The sequence below is a fragment of the Eschrichtius robustus genome, chromosome 11, assembly GCF_028021215.1.
Source record: "Eschrichtius robustus isolate mEscRob2 chromosome 11, mEscRob2.pri, whole genome shotgun sequence".
Taxonomy (NCBI): Eukaryota; Metazoa; Chordata; class Mammalia; order Artiodactyla; family Eschrichtiidae; genus Eschrichtius; species Eschrichtius robustus.
Genome location: NC_090834.1, coordinates 103,218,541 through 103,240,322, shown reverse-complemented (window position 1 = coordinate 103,240,322; position 21,782 = coordinate 103,218,541). Strand labels below are relative to the sequence as shown.

At 37.7% G+C, this 21,782-nt stretch overlaps 1 protein-coding gene across 1 annotated transcript; it reads left to right on the top strand.

The window, feature by feature from the left end:
• The first annotated feature begins 20,259 nt into the window (after nucleotides 1–20,259).
• LOC137772605 (olfactory receptor 10V1) lies at nucleotides 20,260–21,189 on the top strand. The gene has a single exon (XM_068556609.1). The coding sequence runs from the start codon at nucleotides 20,260–20,262 to the stop codon at nucleotides 21,187–21,189; it is 930 nt and encodes a 309-aa protein (XP_068412710.1).
• Nucleotides 21,190–21,782: the final 593 nt, after the last annotated feature.

Genomic DNA, 21,782 nt, shown 5'->3' with positions numbered 1-21,782 from the left:
ATCATTGATTCCTTACCTTCATTGCTTCCTTTGGAGTTCAGTTCAGGTGATCTTGCCTCCTGCACTGCTTAATCTACTAGCTGTGTGACCTTGGAGAAGTTATGGACATCAGCGTTCTCCTTTTAAACATGGGAAGGGTGTGACACACACCTCGGAGAGGCGGTGTCTGAGAGTGCCATGCCCCATGCCAGCCATGCAATAGAACGGTTCTCAACAGGGTCTCCTTCCAATTGCATTTTTTCCTTGATCTCCATTCCTCTTTTTTTTTTTTAATTTTTATTTATTTATTTATTTATTTATGGCTGTGTTGGGTCTTCGTTTCTGTGCAAGGGCTTCCTCTAGTTGTGGCAAGTGGGGGCCACTCTTCATCGCGGTACGCGGGCCTCTCACTATCGCGGCCTCTCTTGTTGCGGAGCACAGGCTCCAGACACGCAGGCTCAGTAGTTGTGGCTCACGGGCCTAGTCGCTCTGCGGCATGTGGGATCTTCCCAGACCAGGGCTCGAACCCGTGTCCCCTGCATTGGCAGGCAGATTCTCAACCACTGCTCCACCAGGGAAGCCCCCCTCTTTTTTTTTTTAAAGCAAACCTTCCTGAACATTCTCATGCCTCTTCATTACTATGATTGTCCAATCACCCCCAGGACACCTTAAAAGTACATATTTGTACAAAGAGCATATGATTCTCATATCAAACCTAAAAGGCTGGCAACACAGGTGTTTCCTTTACCTGTTTTACAAAGGTGGAAACCAGAAGCCCAGATAAGTTAGACAGCATACACTGCTCTCCTCCCCATTCCCAAACTGGCAATTTTGGTATCGTATTTTTTGTTTTTTTGTTTTTTCTTAAACTTTGAACAATCCAATTTTGTTCTGTTTTGTTTTACCAAATACTAACCCTACTCTTGTTTTACCTTCTTTCTCATATCTGCCTTCATTTGCATCATTACGGTGTCCACCCTAAATAAGGCTTTCATCCCCTCATGTTTAGCTCACTGCCCACCAACTCAACTTATCATACTTTTAGATTAACCTCTCTTAAACACTTTTAAAATATATTACTCTACTCTGACCCTAAACTTAAAAAGCAAAGGAACCTCAAATGTATTAGTCAATTATACCCTGATAAAACTGAAGAAAAAATAATACAGGAATCTCTTATTCTTGTGATATCACATACAATTATCACAAAATAATTTTATAAGTGAAACTAGCATAACTTACCTGGGGTATAACTTCAGGAAATCCCTCAGTGACCAAAATCCACTGTCCCATCTCACCCACCACACCTTTGCTCTAAATCGCCCAGTCCTTATGCACGACTCTTAAATTTTGTTTTAATTTGCTGCAAGGTAGACTTGCACATACGCAAAAATACTTTATTGTGTTTATGCATTACCTTTGCAATGATATTCAAACAGCCGAAGGTAGCAGCCTACAGAAGGGTCTTTGCATTGATCTTCTCAGGGGGATTCTCAGAGAGGCTGGGCCATGCCAAAAACACTTTCCTGCTAAAAGAGAGGGGTAGGGCCAAAAACATATGCAAATTACAACGTTCAACCACCACTGTTTTTTTGGTGTAACAAGTGAACCAAGTTTTACCATTGTGTTTTCTTTTGGTTTAGTTGTTAACAATGATCCCCAGCACTGGCAAAGTTGTGGACAAGTGAGCATTACCAAGCTCACTGGTGGAGAGGTGAGAGGTTCAACACTTTAGGAAAATAATAATATTTTTAAATGCTTATATTTTGTCAAAATATTGACAGTTTTCCAAGGTGAGTAATGCATACCTAAGTATTCATAGTACTATCCTCTTAATTTGTGTAGATTTGAAATTTGCCAAATAAAAAATTAGCATTTGAGTTTAGTTATCACACTTTGGGAGTCTAAAATTAGAAATTAATCTGAAATTAGAATGACAATGACAGCAACAAAAACCTTTATATACAAGGTAAAAATCATAGCATAATTTTAATAGGGAATAATGAAGACAACTTAATACGGAATGCTAGATTCAGTTGATGAAATACTATGCAATTGTTTAAAGTTATATTTATGAAGACAATGTAATAACATGAAGATATCTGTGATATAATACTAAACAGAAAATGAGATTTAAAAAATTAGGATCTCCACGCTGTAGAAAGAATGTACTCTGAGTGATGAGGCTGAAAAGTGTTTTTCCTGTTCTATATTTTCTAATATTCTTTAATAAACATCAATACTGTTATCATTTTAATTAATTGCAAACTTATAACACGATAAAAGGAGAAACAAGCAGTGTTGTCCTCAAACTGTGGAGTACAATATTTTGCAAATTTTTAAAGCAAAGTAAACAATTTATACAGAAATTAAGAAAAGAGTTTGTCTAACCACAACTGATCACTATATTTTCGATAAGAAAAGTGTCATTCCATGAATGCACAGTTCATCCTTCATTCAGGTAACTTATCATCAATCACCCCTGGAACGGAATTGGAGGAAGTTTGTTTTTCTAGCCAGGCTGCTTTCCCGGAATGCTTACTGCAGAACAATCCCTGTGCATCAGCTATTCTGTGGAAACATCTGAACCAAAGCCATCATGGCCAGAAGCACCAAGCACCTCAAAGGAAAGTGCTGATTTGGAAGCTTGAAACTGGCTCTTTCACACTTGGTACATGGTCAACACATTCCTTTCACTCTACCCTGTTCACTCTTGAGTTATCTGTGTATATGCCTGTCTCCCTGGCTGCACAATACACTATTAGCATCTTTGAGGGCAGCTTCTATATTTCGTTTGCCTTAACACACATACTCACACATAATTTGCATATAGTAAATGCCACTCAATTTTTTTAAAATAATGAAGCCAACTTGACAAAGCCAAGTATCCTGAGTCACAGCAGGGAAAACTGTAAAACAAAATAAAACTAAAATGCCAGCTAACAGGTATTGAGTGCCTCTTAATGTCCACTGCATTACAAATAATAATGACTGACATTTATTGGGTGTCAGGGACTATTCCAAGCACTTTATGCCAATTAACTCATTTGTTCCTCAAAATAAACTTATGAGGTAGGAGCCATTATTGTCCTTATTTTACAGATGAGAAAAACCAAAGCATAGACTCCAACCCTGGCCAAATACTGCATATTGTACACAACCACTACTCCGTGTTGGCTTGCCATGAACATGTCCTCATATTTGTCTCCTTTGCAGGTTTCAGCTTTGTGTATATGGACTTGGGGAAGAATAAAGATTTGCTATATTCTATCTATAGGAGACAGTACATCATCTCCTAGTTGGGAATCTTTTTTAAAAAATTAGACACAATATTCCTACTGCAGGGAATTAATTCTAAAGAAGCAAGTCAAAGGGATGAAAAAGGTATTCATATAAAGCTATTTCTAGTAGTATTGTTTCTGTATCTAAAAGAAAGAAGGAGATCACACAACATATAGGGAATAAAAATATCTAACTGTTCTATAGTCATTAAATAATACAGTGTATGAATTCAGTGCATTAAAAGGCCTTCACTAAGAAAAGAATCCAGAAGTAGTGATGAAAACCTTAATGAGGAGGTAAAAGACCCATACACTGAAAACAATAAAACATTGATGAAAGAAATTAACTATGACACAAATAAATGAAATGATAACCCATGTTCATAAATTGGAAGAATTAATATTTTCAAAATGTCTGTGCTACTCAAAATTATCTACAGATGCATGCAATTCCTATCAAGATTCCAATGGCATTTTTCACAGAAGTAGAAAAAACAATCCTAGAACTCAAATAGAAGGAACCACAAAAGATCCCAGAGCAAAAGCAATCTTGAACAATAAGAACAAAGCTAGTAACTGACTGTACTGCTGAACTGAATGAATAAGCATTTTCAGAACTCTAATGAAAAACTGATGAACTCATAAAAGTGCTAACAAAAGATCAAGATGAAAAAAAAAATTAATTACATGGGACTGAGTGAACTGATGAGGATGAGTATAATTTTTGTGACTTTCTGTTTGAATTAAAAAAAAAAATGCCACAAGGACTCAGAGGCAAAGAATATACAAATCAATTTTCACTGCAAAGTAAAGGAGCTGTTACAGTGGAGGATTACTGGACTGAATGTCAATATTATGACATAGTATGAGTGTGTTTCATGTTTGGTAATTGCAATCATTGTTGCTTTTTTTGTGGTCATCCACGTACAATGCTTGGTGTCAGTCTATTTATCTCTTGTAAAAATAAAATACAGTGTGTGTGTGTGAAAAAAAAATACTAGATTTGAAGAAAAGATAACTAAGATAAACTAACAAGAACATCTTAATTTAATTCTCAATTAATATACTTTCCAAAGTCTGGACAACCCTTCCATATAAATTAACTTTAATAAATTTAAATGGTCATATCTTGTAAAAAAAAAAATAAGAACAAAGCTGGAGATATCACACTTCCTGATTTTTTTTTTAATCAGTCATCAATTTTATACACATCACTTTATACATGTTAATCCCAATCGCCCAATTCAGCACACCACCATCCCCACCCCACCGCAGCTTTCCCCCCTTGGTGTCCATACGTTTGTTCTCTACATCTGTGTCTCAACTTCTGCCCTGCAACCCGGTTCATCTGTACCATTTTTCTAGGTTCCACATACATGCGTTAATATACGATATTTGTTTTTCTCTTTCTGACTTACTTCACTCTGTATGACAGTCTCTAGATCCATCCACGTCTCAACAAATAACTCAATTTCGTTCCTTTTTATGGCTGAGTAATATTCCATTCTATATAGGTACCACATCTTCTTTATCCATTCGTCTGTCCATGGGCATTTAGGTTGCTTCCATGACCTGGCTATTGTAAATAGTGCTGCAATGAACATTTGGGTGCATGTGTCTTTTTGAATTACGATTTTCTCTGGGTATATGCCCAGTAGTGGGATTGCTGGGTCATATGGTAATTCTATTTTTAGTTTTTTAAGGAACCTCCATATTGTTCTCCATAGTGGCTGTATCAATTTACATTCCCACCAACAGTGCAAGAGGGTTCCCTTTTCTCCACACCCTCTCCAGCATTTGTTGTTTGTAGATTTTCTGATGATGCCCATTCTAACTGGTGTGAGGTGATACCACATTGTAGTTTTGATTTGCATTTCTCTAATAATTAGTGATGTTGAGCAGCTTTTCATGTGCTTCGTGGCCGTCTGTATGTCTTCTTTGGAGAAATGTCTATTTAGGTCTTCTGCCCATTTTTTGATTGGGGTGTTTGTTTCTTTAATATTGAGCTGAATGAGCTGTTTATATATTTTGGAGATTAATCCTTTGTCCATTGATTCATTTGCAAATATTTTCTCCCATTCTGAGGGTTGTCTTTTCGTCTTATGGTTTCCTTTGCTGTGCAAAAGCTTTGAAGTTTCATTAGGTCCCATTTGTTTATTTTTGTTTTTATTTCCATTACTCCAGGAGGTGGATCAAAAAAGATCTTACTGTGATTGATGTCAAAAAGTGTTCTTCCTATGTTTTCCTCTAAGAGTTTTATAGCGTCTGGTCTTACATTTAGGTGTCTAATCCATTTTGAGTTTATTTTTGTGTATGGTGTTAGGGAGTATTCTAATTTCATTCTTTTACATGTAGCTGTCCAGTTTTCCCAGCACCACTTATTGAAGACACTGTCTTTTCTCCATTGTATATCTTTGCCTCCTTTGTCATAGATTAGTTGACCATAGGTGTGTGGGTTTATCTCTGGGCTTTCTATCTTGTTCCATTGATCTATGTTTCTGTTTTTGTGCCAGTACCATATTGTCTTGATTACTGTAGCTTTGTAGTATAGTCTGAAGTCAGGGAGTCTGATTCCTCCAGCTCTGTTTTTTTCCCTCAAGACTGCTTTGGCTATTCGGGGTCTTTTGTGTCTCCATACAAATTTTAAGATGATTTGTTCTAGTTCCATAAAAAATGACATTGGTAATTTGATAGGGATTGCATTGAATCTGTAGATTGCTTTGGGTAGTATAGTCATTTGCACAATGTTGATTCTTCCAATCCAAGAACGTGGTATATCTCTCCATCTGTAGGTATCATCTTTAATTTCTTTCATCAGTGTCTTAGAGTTTTCTGCATACAGGTCTTTTGTCTCCCTAGGTAGGTTTATTCCTAGGTATTTTATTCTTTTTGTTGCAATGGTAAATGGGAGTGTTTCCATAATTTCTCTTTCAGATTTTTCATCATTAGTGTATAGGAATGCAAGACATTTCTGTGCTTTAATTTTGTATCCTGCAACTTTACCAAATTCATTAATTAGCTTTAGCAGTTTTCTGGTGGCAGTTTTAGGATTCTCTATGTATAGTATCATGTCATGCAAACAGTGACAGTTTTACTTCTTCTTTTCAGTTTGTATTCCTTTTATTTCTTTTTCTTCTCTGATTGCCGTGGCTAGGACTTCCAGAACTATGTTGAATAATAATGGTGAGAGTGGACATCCTTGTCTCGTTCCTGATCTTAGAGGAAATGCTTTCAGTTTCTCACCTTTGAGAATGATGTTGGCTGTGGGTTTGTCATATATGGCCTTTATTATGTTGAGGTAGGTTCCCTCTATTCCCACTTTCTGGAGAGTTTTTATCATAAATGGGTGTTGAATTTTGTCAAAAGCTTTTTCTGCATCTATTGAGATGATCATATGGTTTTTATTCTTCAATTTGTTAATATGGTGTATCACACTGATTGATTTGCATATACTGAAGAATCCTTGCATCCCTGGGATAAATCCCACTTGATCGTGGTGTATGATCCTTTTAATGTGTTGTTGGATTCTGTTTGCTAGTATTTTGTTGAGGATTTTTGCATCTATATTCATCAGTGATATTGGTCTGTAATTTTCTTTTTTTGTAATATCTTTGTCTGGTTTTGGTATCAGGGTGATGGTGGCCTCATAGAATGAGTTTGGGAGTGTTCCTTCCTCTGCAATTTTTTGGAAGAGTTTGAGAAGGATAGGTGTTAGCTCTTCTCTAAATGTTTGATAGAATTCACCTGTGAAGCCATCTGGTCCTGGACTTTTGTTTGTTGGAAGATTTTTAATCACAGTTTCAATTTCATTACTTGTGATTGGTCTGTTCATATTTTCTATTTCTTCCTGGTTCAGTCTTGGAGGGTTATACCTTTCTAAGAATTTGTCCATTTCTTCCAGATTGTCCATTTTATTGGCATAGAGTTGCTTGTAGTAGTCTCTTAGGATGGTTTGTATTTCTGCGGTGTCTGTTGTAACTTCTCCTTTTTCATTTCTGATTTTATTGATTTGAGTCCTCTCCCTCTTTTTCTTGATGAGTCTGGCTAATGACTTATCAATTTTGTTTATCTTCTCAAAGAACCAGCTTTTAGTTTTATTGATCTTTGCTATTGTTTTCTTTGTTTCTATTTCATTTATTTCTGCTCTGATCTTTGATTTCTTTCCTTCTGCTAGCTTTGGGTTTTGTTTGTTCTTCTTTCTCTAGTTTCTTTAGGTGTAAGGTTAGATTGTTTACTTGAGATTTTTCTTGTTTCTTTAGGTAGGCTTGTATAGCTATAAACTTCCCTCTTAGAACTGCTTTTGCTGCATCCCATAGGTTTTGGATCGTCGTGTTTTCATTGTCATTTGTCTCTAGGTATTTTTTGATTTCCTCTTTGATTTCTTCAGTGATCTCTTGGTTATTTAGTAACGTATTGTTTAGCCTCCATGTGTTTGTGTTTTTTACGTTTTTTTCCCTGTAATTCATTTCTAATCTCATAGTGTTGTGGTCAGAAAAGATGCTTGATATGATTTCAATTTTCTTAAATTTACTGAGGCTTGATTTGTGACCCAAGGTGTGATCTATCCTGGAGAATGTTCCCTGCGCAGTTGAGAAGAATGTGTAATCTGCTGTTTTTGGATGGAATGTCCTATAAATATCAATTAAATCTATCTGGTCTATTGTGTCATTTAAAGCTTCTGTTTCCTTATTTATTTTCATTTTGGATGATCTGTCCATTGGTGAAAGTGAGGTGTTAAAGTCCCCCACTATAACTGTGTTACTGTCGATTTCCTCTTTTAGAGCTGTTAGCGTTTGCCTTATGTATTGAGGTGCTCCTATGTTGGGTGCATATATATTTATAATTGTTATATCTTCTTCTTGGATTGATCCCTTGATCATTATGTAGTGTCCTTCCTTGTCTCTTGTAACATTCTTTATTTTAAAGTCTATTTTATCTGATATGAGTATAGCTACTCCAGCTTTCTTTTGATTTCCATTTGCATGGAATATCTTTTTCCATCCCCTGACTTTCAGTCTGTATGTGTCCCTAGGTCTGAAGTGGGTCTCTTGTAGATAGCATATATATGGGTCTTGTTTTTGTATCCATTCAGCAAGCCTGTGTCTTTTGGTTGGAGCATTTAATCCATTCATGTTTAAGGTAATTATCGATATGTATGTTCCTATGACCATTTTCTTAATTGTTTTGGCTTTGTTTTTGTAGGTCCTTTTCTTCTCTTGTGCTTCCCACTTAGAGGAGTTCCTTTAGCATTTGTTGTAGAGCTGGTTTGGTGGTGCTGAATTCTCTTAGCTTTTGCTTGTCTGTAAAGCTTTTGATTTCTCCATCGAATGTGAATGAGATCCTTGCCGGGTAGGTTCTTCCCTTTCATCACTTTAAGTATATCATGCCACTCCCTTCTGGCTTGTAGAGTTTCTGCTGAGAAGTCAGCTGTTAACCTTATGGGAGTTCCCTTGTATGTTATTTGTCATTTTTCCCTTGCTGCTTTCAATAATTTTTCTTTGTCTTTAACTTTTGCCAATTTGATTACTATGTGTCTCGGCGTGTTTCTCCTTGGGTTTATCCTGTATGGGACTCTCTGCGCTTCCTGGACTTGGGTGGCTATTTCCTTTCCCATGTTAGGGAAGTTTTCGACTATAATCTCTTCAAATATCTTCTCTGGTCCTTTCTCTCTCTCTTCTCCTTCTGGGACCCCTATAATGCAAATGTTGTTGCGTTTTATGTTGTCCCAGAGGTCTCTTAGGCTGTCTTCATTTCTTTTCATTCTTTTTTCTTTAGTCTGTTCTGCAGCAGTGAATTCCACCATTCTGTCTTCCAGGTCACTTATCCGTTCTTCTGCCTCAGTTATTCTGCTATTGATTCCTTCTAGTGTAGTTTTCATTTCATTTATTGTATTGGTCATCTCTGTTTGTTTGTTCTTTAATTCTTCTAGGTCTTTGTTAATCATTTCTTGCATCTTCTCAATCTTTGCCTCCATTCTTATTCCGAGGTCCTGGATCGTCTTCACTATCACTATTCTGAATTCTTTTTTTGGAAGGTTGCCTATCTCCACTTCCTTTAGTTGTTTTTCTGGGTTTTTTTCTTATTCCTTCATCTGGTATATAGCCTTCTGCCTTTTCATCTTGTCTATCTTTCTGTAAATGTGGTTTTTGTTCCACAGGCCGAAGGATTGTAGTTTTTCTTGCTTCTGCTGTCTGCCCTCTGGTGGTTGAGGCTATCTAAGAGGCTTGATGGGAGGTTCTGGAGCTGACTGTTGCTGTGGTGGTCAGAGCTCCGTAAAACTTTAATCCAATTGACTGTTGATGGGTGGGGCTGGGTTCCCTCCCTGTTGGTTGTTTTGCCTGAGGCAACCCAACACTGGAGCCTACCTGGGCTCTTTGGTGGGGCTAATGGCAGACTCTGGGAGGGCTCACGCCAAGGAGTACTTCCCAGAACCTCCGCTGCCAGTGTCCTTGTCCCCATGGTGAAACAGAGCCAGCCCCCGCCTCTGCAGAAGACCCTCCAACACTAGCAGGTAGGTCTGGTTCAGTCTCCCCTGGGGTCACTGCCCCTTCCCCCGGGTCCTGATGCGCACACTATTCCATGTGCGCCCTCCAAGAGTGGAGTCTCTGTTTCACCCAGCCCTGTCGAATTCCTGCAATCAATTCCCACTAGGCTTCAAAGTCTGATTCTCTATGAATTCCTCCTCCCGTTGCTGGACCCCCAGGTTGGGAAGCCTGACGTGGGGCTCAGAACCTTCACTCCAGTGGGTGGACTTCTGTAGTATAAGTGTTCGCCAGTCTGTGAGTCACCCACCCAGCAGTTATGGGATTTGATTTTACTCTGATAGTGCCCCTCCTACTGTCTCACTGTGGCTTCTCCTCTGTCCTCGGACGTGGGGTATCCTCCTTGGTGAAGTCCAGTGTCTTCCTGTCGATGATTGTCCAGCAGCCAGTTGTGATTCTGGTGCTCTCGCAAGAAGGAGTGAGAGCATGTCCTTCTACTCCGCCATCTTGGTTAATCTTCCTGATTTTTAATTATAATACAAAGGTGTAGAAATTAAAATAGTATGGTACTGGCACAAAAACAGACACATTGACCAATGGAACATATATACATTAGTCACCCTAATAAAGAATGAAATCCTGCCATTTGTGACAGCAAGCATGAACCTGGAGGAGATTATGCTAAGTGAAATAAGCTAGACACAGAAAAACAAGTGGTGGTATCACTTATACGTGGAATCTAAAAAATAGTTGAACTCATAGAAACAGAGAGTAGAAGTGTGGCTACCAAGGGTCAGGGAGTAGGGGGAATAGGGAGATGTTGGCCAAAGGGTATAAGCTTTCAGTTATAAGATGAATAAATTCCAGAGACCTAATGTACAACATGGTGACTAAATTTAACAATAATGCATTGTATACTTGAAATTTTCTAAGCGAGTAGATATTGTGTTCTCAACACACACAAAAAAACAACTATATGAGATGAAAGTTATACTAATTAGCTTGATCATGGTAATCATTTCACAATGTATAACAAAATGTCACATTGTACACCTTAAATACGTACAAATTTTATTTGTCAATTATGCCTCAACAAAGCTGAAAAATAAAATATTGAGCATAAGTATCTGTATTGGAAGGAAGGCTGAATAATCGGTAGCTCTTAACATTCTCTGCACCATATTAATTTTACAGTGTTTTCTCCATAAACCCCACAATAATCCTTTTAAAGCTAATGAAGTGTTATGTAACATAATGAACACTGCATGTGCATTATCTCATTCAATCTCCACAACTTCTCTATGAGAGGGGAACAGTACTATCATTGCCACTTTACAGATAAGGTAACCAAGGCTTAGAAAATGTAATTAATGTACCCAAGGGCACACATATAGTCAGTGGCTGAGCCAAGGTTTGCATCCAAGTCTGTCTGAATTAGACCTACTCTTTTAACCGTTCTTATGTATTGCCTCCAACCCCCAAGTTTTGAAAATTACTATCTGCCTAACTCTATCTTTTAAACAAACAAAAAACAAAGAGTAGTAGTGATAATAATAACAATACATGTATAGATGTATCCCAAGAAAATGTATGACATATGCTAGGGCTTTTGAAATATTAAAATTATCTTGAAAACTCCATTAATAATCTTGAAGGCCCTTTGAGATATGGAGATCCAAGATATGGTCACCCACTACATGACCTCTAAAATCCCTTCTAGTTCTATGATTTCATGAAAAACCTTAAAAAAAAATTTTTTTTTTAATAAAAAAAGACGCTCTAGATGGTCCCCATTTCTCCAAGAGACACTGAAAGAAAACCATCTCTTCAGGTGCTTTACATGAAATTGAACGAAGCATTAGTTTCATCAATGTCAAGTAAAATTTTTTTTTGGCTGCATTGGGTCTTCGTTGTTGCAGCGAGCAGGGGCTACTCTTCGTTGTGGTGCACAGGCTTCTCATTGCAATGGCTTCTCTTGTTGCAGAGCACGAGCTCTAGGGCACGTGGGCTTCAGTAGTTGTGGCACACGGGCTTAGTTGCTCTGCAGCATGGGGGATCTTCCCCGAGCAGGGATCAAACCTGTGTCCCTGCATTGGCAGGCAGATTTTTAACCACTGCACCACCAAGAAAGTCCCAAATGTCAAGTAAATTGAGAGACTACCGTCAGGATTTGAATGGTTCAATACAGAACACCCAAGTAGATGGTGGGTGAAAAGTTCTGGTTTTGATATGTTAAATGTGAGATACTTACTAGGATCCAAATAGTGATGTCAGCTAGACAGTGGATATACTAGTCTGGAGTTCAGGGACAAAGTTAGGCTGCAAATAACATATCTGAGAGTTATCAGCCTGTTTTTGTATTTAAAGACAAACAACTAAACTGGATTACCTACCAAAAAAATGTAAATAGAAAAGAGGGCCTGGGGCCAAGATCCAGCCTGAGTGGGAGTTAGGGCAAGTATAGAAGCTAGCAAAGTAGACTAAGAAGGAATATCAGAGATATGAGAGTAAAGTCAAGAGGAATTAATTTCCCAGAAGCAAAGAGAAAAGGGGATATTGCAGAATATGGAAAAGAACAAAAAAACAATGAATAATGTAGACTAAGAAGGAATATCAGAGATATGAGAGTAAAGTCGAGAGGAATTAATTTCCCAGAAGCAAAGAGAAAAGGGGATATTGCAGAATATGGAAAAGAAAAAAAAACAATGAATAATGCCACATGTGGAAATTTTCTTTTTTGAATATTATTTCAAGGTAAATCAAGTGAAAATAGTAATTTTTCTTTTCCCCAACTGACCTCATCACTGAGTTCATCAACAAGTGACTAAAAAATAATCCTTAGGGAAGCTGTACCAATGGAATAATCCTGATGCAATTTTAACTCTTAGGAACACTGAATTTAATCTTGTTGTTTTATGCTTCCCAAGCAGACCTTCCCAAGTCATCTCAGGGGACCAAGAGCGTCACTTTAGGCAGCTTAGTTATTATGAATGTCATTATTTGATGATAATTTCAAGTCCAAATATCAAGGGAACTTCAAAGGTAAGTTCCAGGCTACAGAGATATAAGTATAGACAGATGTTACCTTATACAAAGAAGAGGCAGGATGGACCATACTCTCAGTCCCAGAATTGATCAGATAGGAATCAGATCTAGTTTGAGAAGAGCTTTAACATAGTGCCCTGAATCAGTGAGATACATGAATCTAGAAGTGGTAAGCATGCCAGCCCATAGATCTTCTGAGGACAGACCACTGGGGCCCTCAGCATTTAGCAAAGGATTCATGTAAATCTGCAATGGCTTACAGTCCACAGGAGTACATTAAAAGGTAAGAATCTCCTTCCAGACTCCAGATTTTAGAAGATTAGGAAAATCCCTAGCTTGTAACCAGGACAAGGCTTGCTGTGGACATTGGCCAAGGAACAGAAACTAAATATGGAGTGGAGCTTTTCCCAGAAAGAGTCAAAGTTCAGTTTTGACTCAGAACCAGCGTCCTTTACTAGACAGTTTAAGGAGAATTCAAGAATGCATACTGTGAAATCCATGTTCTTCAAAATGATTAACGGCAAGAAGGAGGCTCTGTCCAAAATAGTCAAGGAATCATGCTCTAGATCAGATTGAGTCCGAAATTAACTGGCCTTGAAATATAATGTCAGTACTTTCAAGGTTTCTCCAGTTTAAAAATATATCTGTCATCCCAAATGTCAATAGAAGCTGAAGAATTAGAAAATATCTACTTCTGTTATAAAAGGAATGGCTAGAAGGTTTCTTCTCATTAAGAATCCCCCATATGTTCCGGTACATACAAAATGAAATTTGATTTTCTCCTGTTAAAAAAAAAAAAAAAGAATCCGCTGTATGCATTAAAAAATAATTCTAATTACATGCAATTTTTCAAAAAGCATTTTTGGAAAAGAGAGATACGCCTGCACTTTCCTAACACATTGTCCTTTTACAACAGCCCTTAGCTGAATTTGACTTGTATTCTTTTTATTACTATATCTCTCATTCAGTTTTGGCCTCTTTGTGTATTGACACCCCCTCTCATTCTCTACACTTTTCCCTCTTCTCTAGAGCTATACCTTACATAGAGAGGGGTCTTAATAAATATTTTTTAAAGATTTATTAAAATAAATATTGATTAAATGAGTAGTTGGTGAGAGAGGATGAAAAGAAGGAGCAAAAAGGAAAGAGAGAGAGATTACAAATCAGGGCACTGAGCACTGACTTTGTAAGGATCTGAGAAAGGCTTGTGGCATGTCACTTTACAGTGAAATAGTTTGTAGATAAAGGACAATTAGAATGAAAGGATTTGTCTTTCTAGGACACCTATCAGTCAGCCTTACACGCAGTGCATTGTTCAGTGAGGTACAATTTATTTTTGTGATAGAAGCTTAGACTTGCTTCTGACTGACCTAGGAATTGTGTTACTTTGCCATTTACTAGCTGGGCAAGTTGGTTAAACATTTAAGCCTGAGTTTCTTCATCTGAAAAAAATATGGACAATAAAGGTACATGTTGCATAGGACTGAAGGACCCCTTAAGTGAAAGGATGCCTGTAAAATGATTAGCATGGTGCACAGTACCCAATAAATGTTACCTATTATTATGCAGTAGGAGAATAATAACTTTTTTTTTAAAAAATTATTTATTTATTTATTTTTGGCTGTGTTGGGTCTTCGTTTCTGTGTGTGGGCTTTCTCTAGTTGTGGCAAGTGGGGGCCACTCTTCATCGCGGTGTGCGGGCCTCTCACTGTCGCGGCCTCTCTTGTTGCGGAGCACAGGCTCCAGACACGCAGGCTCAGTAGTTGTGGCTCACGGGCCCAGTTGCTCCGCGGCATATGGGATCTTCCCAGACCAGGGCTTGAACCCGTGTCCCCTGCATTGGCAGGCAGATTCTCAACCACTGCGCCACCAGGGAAGCCCCGAATAATAACTTTTTGTTGAGCGTCTGAATATGTCATTTGATATACTCAAACTATGCTTGTAGAAGTATTATGTTGGAAAGTATTATGTGCGATTGCCTATATGCTACCATTATTGACTTTCAGAAGCAAATTCTATATGACTCAACCTATTAACAGTAAAGGGAACGATCCAGCAACCCCACTCCTGGGCATATACCTGGACAAAACTATAATTCAAAAAGATACATGCACCCCCATGTTCGTAGCAGCACTATTCACAATAGCCAAGACACGGAAACAACCTAGGTGTCCATCAATAGATGAATGGATAAAAAAGATGTGGTACATATATACAATGGAACACTACTCAGCCATTAAAAAGAACAAAATAATGCCATTTAAATACCATATGATATCACTTATATGTGGAATCTAAAATATGGCACAAATGAACATATTTATGAAACAGAAACAGACTCACAGACATAGCGATCAGACTTGTGGTTGCCAAGGGGGATGGGGGGAAGGGAGGAACTGGGAGTCTGGAATTAGCAGATGCAAACTATTATATATAGAATGGATAAACAACAAGGTCCTACTGTATAGCACAGGGAACTATATCCAATCTCCTGGGATAAACCATAATGGAAAAGAATATTTTAAAAGACTGTATATATATATATATATATATATATATATATATATATATATATATATATATATATATATATATATATATATATATATATATGTGTGTGTGTGTGTATAACTGAGTCACTTTGCTGTACAGCAGAGATTGGCACAGCATGGTAAATCAACTATACTTCAATAAAAAGAAAAGGAAAAAATAAAAATGAAGTAAAATAAATTTTAAAAAAAAATTGTAAAGGGACACGACTTTGGCTCTTCTTTCCAGATGCTGCTGCCAGAAAATACTCTTAGAGTCTCTTCCAGAAAGTAAAAATATGCTCTTCAGACATAATTTCTTCAGATTTACCGACATACGTAAAATCCGTATTTTATTTTATGAATTAATTTTATGAATATTTATGAATTCATAAATTCACATATCAAATTCATTTATATTGACATATAGAAAATGTTATTCAAAGATGTCTTGTAAAAATAAATATATCCATCTGATGTTGGAATCTTCCAGCTGCTATGAGTAACTTCAGGAGAAACAAATACCTATGCTCCAAGCAGGGCTTTTGTCCCCTGAATGATGGTTGGAACATTATTCTTCCTTCCCTGTTTATCCCACAGTCAAAACTCCCAAATTAAGATTTCATTTTCCTCTTCAGGTGAGTCCAAATTTGTGCTAACAGGTATAACATAAATTTCAATTAGGCCATGTAGATAAACCTAAAGTCAGGACATTTTATATAAACTATCTTTTAACTGTAACAACTAATTTATAAGTAGATGAAACAGTGCTCATCCTTCACTCTACTTAAAGAGGGATTCTTAAATATAAGGTGACACAGGAAACTAGTAGTAGAACCAGATGTAATACAAAATTTCTCCCAGAAAATGTTACATAGACCGGCCAGGCATTCTGTCTACTCAGCCATGTAAATCTTTTTCAGTCTCAGGATAGATCATGAAGGAATCAATGAATCAATATACTCTATTGAACAGTTAATATGTGCCAGACATTCCTGTAGGTTCTTTTATGGACATTGTTTCATTTGCACATCATGACAATCTTGTAAAGTAGTGAGGTGTTATTCTGAGCAAATGGGGTCTTAGAGCAAATGAGCTAGCAAGATCACAAAATTAATAAGTAGCAAAGTTGGGATCCTAATACACATCATTCAATTCCAACATAGCCTACCTTCTACCATCTTGGTTGGAATCATCATCTCCCCCAAATTTGTATGCTTTTTTTTAATGAATGCATTCTCCTAAAATCTGGTTGTATAATCAAAGAGACAGTTTACTGACTTAGTTAAAAGATCACCTTTTCACTACCTTTTTCCCCTTGTTATTAAATGTTGTCTACAATTTAAATTGAGAGAAACTGACAAGAGAGGGTGGAAGGTGTTGCAAACAGAACAAGAATAAGGGAAAATCTGGCTGACAGTCTTGTCTCTATGACTCCATGAAATAGACGGCATCTCAGTCATCTTTGCATCCTCTACAGTACCGTGTATATTTAAATGATGAATTAAAAAATACTGGGGCAACCTTGAACAAGTCAGGCACTCTCTTTGGAAGAGATGGATCATATAACCTGGCAGAGCTCCGATTCTGTGGGTATGTGTGATCTTTCATGGCCACTAGTCAACTTGTACAGGGTTTACGTGAAGGACGAAGAACTCATGAAGCTTTGTTCTTGATCGCATGATTGTAAACAGTCTCAAGAGATGATAAACCATCTTTCCAAAGACTAGTTATCCCCTGGGAGTTTTCTCTAGGCATACTGATCTTAGAAAGTGTTGACTACTACTTTAGTTGTGTTCTTTGGAATAATAAAGGAGGGAGTGTTCCAAGTCAAGATTTTATATTTGGGAAGTTTGGGGAATTATATTTTCCACTGAGTAATAGCCAATCTAGGGTCTAAATCTGTACTTTTAGATCTTTTCTACTTAGGTAATCTAATTAGCACGAGAGACAATTTACATTCCTAAGGACTTGGTGATCAGCCACCAAGAAATCTCTCGGAAATCTTATGTTTTCATCTCCCAAAATTCATGCAGATCTTTTTTCTATGCATACTATTTCCACGTTTTTATTTTTTTATATCCAAAAATTTTCACATTAAAATTGACTTTTTAAAAAAGCAGTGCTATGTTGATCCTAGGACTTCACTTTGTTCTGGACACAGCTCTGTACCTTCTAGATTCTAGAATATATACATTCTAGTCTAGGAAGCACAACATGGATTCAAATAACCCCTACCATCCCTCCAGATTTACATAAAGAATGAAGTAAGCAAAGCACTCAGTTATTTGTTTGCATGATGCCCGACATTTGGTTCAATATTTTGGCATCATTTAAAACAAATATGTTCCAGACCATCTTTTGAAACATGTGTCTAGTTGGTTTCTTCTTTGCAATAACAAAAGCACTTCATATAATCTAAAGTTGAGATAGCTTCCAGGTAAAACATAACTTACAGCTTTATCTTGTCACAATGAAGAGACCACAATGAGTGAGAAACTTTCTTTTTAAGTAAATTTATCCATTTATTTATTTTTGGCTGTGTTGGGTCTTCGTTGCTGTGCACAGGCTTTCTCTAGTTGCAGCGAGCGGGGGCTACACTTCGTTGCGGTGCACGGGCTTCTCACTGCGGTCGCTTCTCTTGTTGCGGAGCATGGGACTCTAGGGCACCAGCTACAGTAGTTGTGGCTCTCGCGCTCTAGAGCGCAGGCTCAGTAGTTGTGGCACATGGGCTTAGTTGCTCCTCAGCATGTGGGATCTTCCTGGACCAAGGCTTGAACCAGTGTCCCCTGCATTGGCAGGCGGATTCTTAACCACTGCGCCACCAGGGAAGTCCCCATCGTTTTTAACCAAACACTTCCCCTCTGCTCCTTATGAGAGAAAGAAGGGAGATTTTTTTTGTTGCACTGGCAAGGGCAGTATTTACTAGATAAACCACAGTCTAAATTATAATTATGCTTCTCTTGTCTGGAAATACTGTAATCAAACATTTTTGGTCTCAGATCTTAGGTGCTCTTTTTCCAATAGACCATCCAGAGTTCTACCTATGGCTGAACTATAACCTATCAAATAACAAAGCCACTTAGGAGATATAAAGTATAGGGGGAGGCAGTGTAGTATAAACAAAGATTAAGGACAAAAGTTGTATAGACAAACTTTCAAATCCCAGCTCTCCCATTTCCAACTTATGTGACTTCAAAGCACTTTTTAACTTTTTTTAATCTTGTATGTCTTCATCTGTAGAATGGGGATGATAATAGTACATGCCTACTAAAGTGGTTTAATGGATGAAGTAAGCTAACCCATTTAAGTACTTTCACTTTGCCTAACACTTAACATGGAATAAATGATAATTTGTCATAAGACAGAGCCCTCGTCCTCCAGGAACCTAGAATATAATTTGGGACAGAACATACAGATACAGTAAAGACAGTATGTTAGCTCTAAAATCATAACATTATGAGTGACATAGAATTTCAGAGAAAGGAGAGAGAGATTTAAACTGGAGTGGCCTAGAAAGACTTTGCAAAAGAAGAACATAACCTAGAATTTTAAAAGTGGGCAGGATTTGAATCAGACAAAAGAGAGAAGACTTCTAGCTAGAAGGAAAATAGAATTATATGAAGCAGAAAGGAGAATGATGGATAAGAAGCCAATGAGTAGACCATATGGTATATAACAGGGATAAATGAGGGCCATAGTGGGATTAGCCTAAAAAAAGTCTGATCCAGGAGAGACTGGAATAATCAGCAGAGGAGTGAGAAAGCTGTCATTTAATAAACAGGAAGGCATTGAAAATTTTTAAGCAGATGAATAATATGATAATGGAGAGCAGGATGTATTATAGAGAAAAAAGAAGGGAAATGGAAGATTAGATGGGAGGTGATCACAAGAATCCAAATGTAAGGTAACAATGGATAGAACTGATAGGGCAGTGAGAAGGGACCAAAGTAATAGATATGAGAACTTTAAAAATTTTTTATTTTATATTGAAGCATAGTTGATTAACAATGTTGTGTTAGTTTCAGGTGTACAGCAAAGTGATTCAGTTATACATATACATCTATCTATTCTTTTTCAAATTCTTTTCCCATTTAGATTATTACAGAATATTGAGCAGCGTTCCCTGTGTTATACAGTAGGTCCTTGTTGGTTATCTATTTTAAATATAGCAGTCTGTACATGTCAATCCCAAACTCCTAATTTATCTCTTCTTCCCCACTCTTCCCCCCGGTAACCATAAGTTCATTCTCTAAGTCTGTGAGTCTGTTTCTGTTTTGTAAACAGGTTCATTTGTATTATTATTTGTTTTAGATTCCACATATAAATAATATCATATAATGTTTGTTTTTTGATATGAGAAAACTTTGAAGGACCAACTATCAGTATTTAGGGACAAATAAATACTGGTATTTATTGGATAAAGGAGAGGAAGCAAAATGAATCAATAAAGTCTCTAGGTTTTGAGCTAAATTACAGAGCTTGTGACGCAATATCACAATGTACCTCTAGCACAATTTTCTTTAAACTATGACACACAGCTATTTATACATTCCTAAAATTTCACATTTCAAGTTTCCCATAATGAATTGATACCCTATTTAATCTATTTTGTAACTTTGAACTTTAAATTGACTTTATTCATTAATTCATTCAGCAAATACTTCCTGGAAAACTTTCTCTATCAGGTACTATGCTAGGCACTGGAATTAAAGCAAAGATCATCAAAATCCCCACCACTGAGGATTTCTCAGTCTTCAGTACTTGAGGGTAAAGGTGGCAAATGTACAAATTATAATGTTCCATGATCTGCTTTAAAATGAAAGTGTGCACATAATTGCCAAAGTACTTCCGTGAATGGAAACGTTGGGAAAGCATCGTATTAAATGAGAGGTACCTAGAGACTGTGCCATCTTCCCTTTTCGTAGGTCCAATGCCGTACCCATGGAAGAAATAAATAAAACTGCAAAGATACAATTCTTCTTTCATCCATTTTCAGCTGACCCAAAGGTACAGGTGGTGATTTTTGTGGCCTTCCTGGTGATGTACCTGACCAGCCTCGGTGGAAATGCCATCATTGCAGTTATTGTCAAGATCAACCACTCTCTCCACACCCCCATGTACTTTTTCCTGGCCAACTTGGCAGTTCTGGAAATCTTCTATACATCTTCCATCGCCCCACTGGCCTTGGCAAACCTTCTTTCAATGAGCAAAACTCCTGTTTCTATCACTGGATGTGGCACCCAAATGTTTTTCTTTGTCTTCTTGGGTGGGGTTGATTGTGTCCTGCTTGCAGTCATGGCTTATGACCGGTTTATAGCAATCTGCTACCCTCTACGATACACCCTCATCATGAGCTGGCCCTTGTGCGTGGAGTTGATGGTAGGATCCCTGGTACTGGGGTTCCTGCTGTCACTACCACTGACTATTTTAATCTTCCATCTCCCATTCTGCAACAACAGTGAAATCTACCACTTCTACTGTGACATGCCTGCCGTCATGCGCCTGGCTTGTGCAGACACGCACGTTCACCAAACTGCTCTGTATATCATCAGCTTCATCGTCCTAAGCATCCCCCTCTCAGTGATCTCCATCTCCTACGTCTTCATCGTGGTAGCCATTTTACAGATCCAGTCAGCAGAAGGGCACCACCGAGCCTTCTCCACCTGCTCCTCTCACATCTTAGTGGTCTTCCTGCAGTATGGCTGCACCAGCTTTATATACTTGTCCCCCAGTTCCAGCTACTCTCCTGAGATGGACCGGGTGGTGTCTGTGGTCTACACTTTTATCACTCCCATTTTAAACCCCTTGATCTATAGTATGAGGAACAAGGAATTGAAAGATGCCCTAAGGAGGGCACTAAGCAAGTTCTAGGTAGGATGGTTCTATGACTTATTTAAATCAGGACACTTCTGAGAATGAAATGGGATGCGATTAATAAGTATGCTGGGATGATACACGTGAGCCAGGACTGTCCTCAACAAACTGAGACATAGTATTCTAGAAGAATAATGAATGCACTGGAGGAAATGAATGCTACTAATTGAAATAAAGCTTTATCACATAGGGCAACATGACATCCTGGGCATGGATGAAGGAGCTTCAGCATTTATTTATTGGACCTCTACTGCGTACTAGGTACTTTATGTGGGTTATCTCACTCAGCCTATAATAAGTATCATTGTCTTCATTTTTAGAAAAGAAAACTAAAGTAGCTAACAAAAGACATATCCAGGATGAGAACACAAGTATTGGGAAATCTAAAGACTAAGCTGTCTTCACACAATGACGCTCCCCTTGTTCTAAGCTCGCTCTGCCAGTAGGAATATACGTTACCTCATGCAAGTTTCTCCATCTCTCTAGGTTTCAGTTTCCTTATTTCTGAAGTGGCAGAGATGTGTTCCTTCCAAGGTCATAACATTATGTTCTAAATATTGGCCCAGCAGACCCTGAATGGGAAAAAAAAA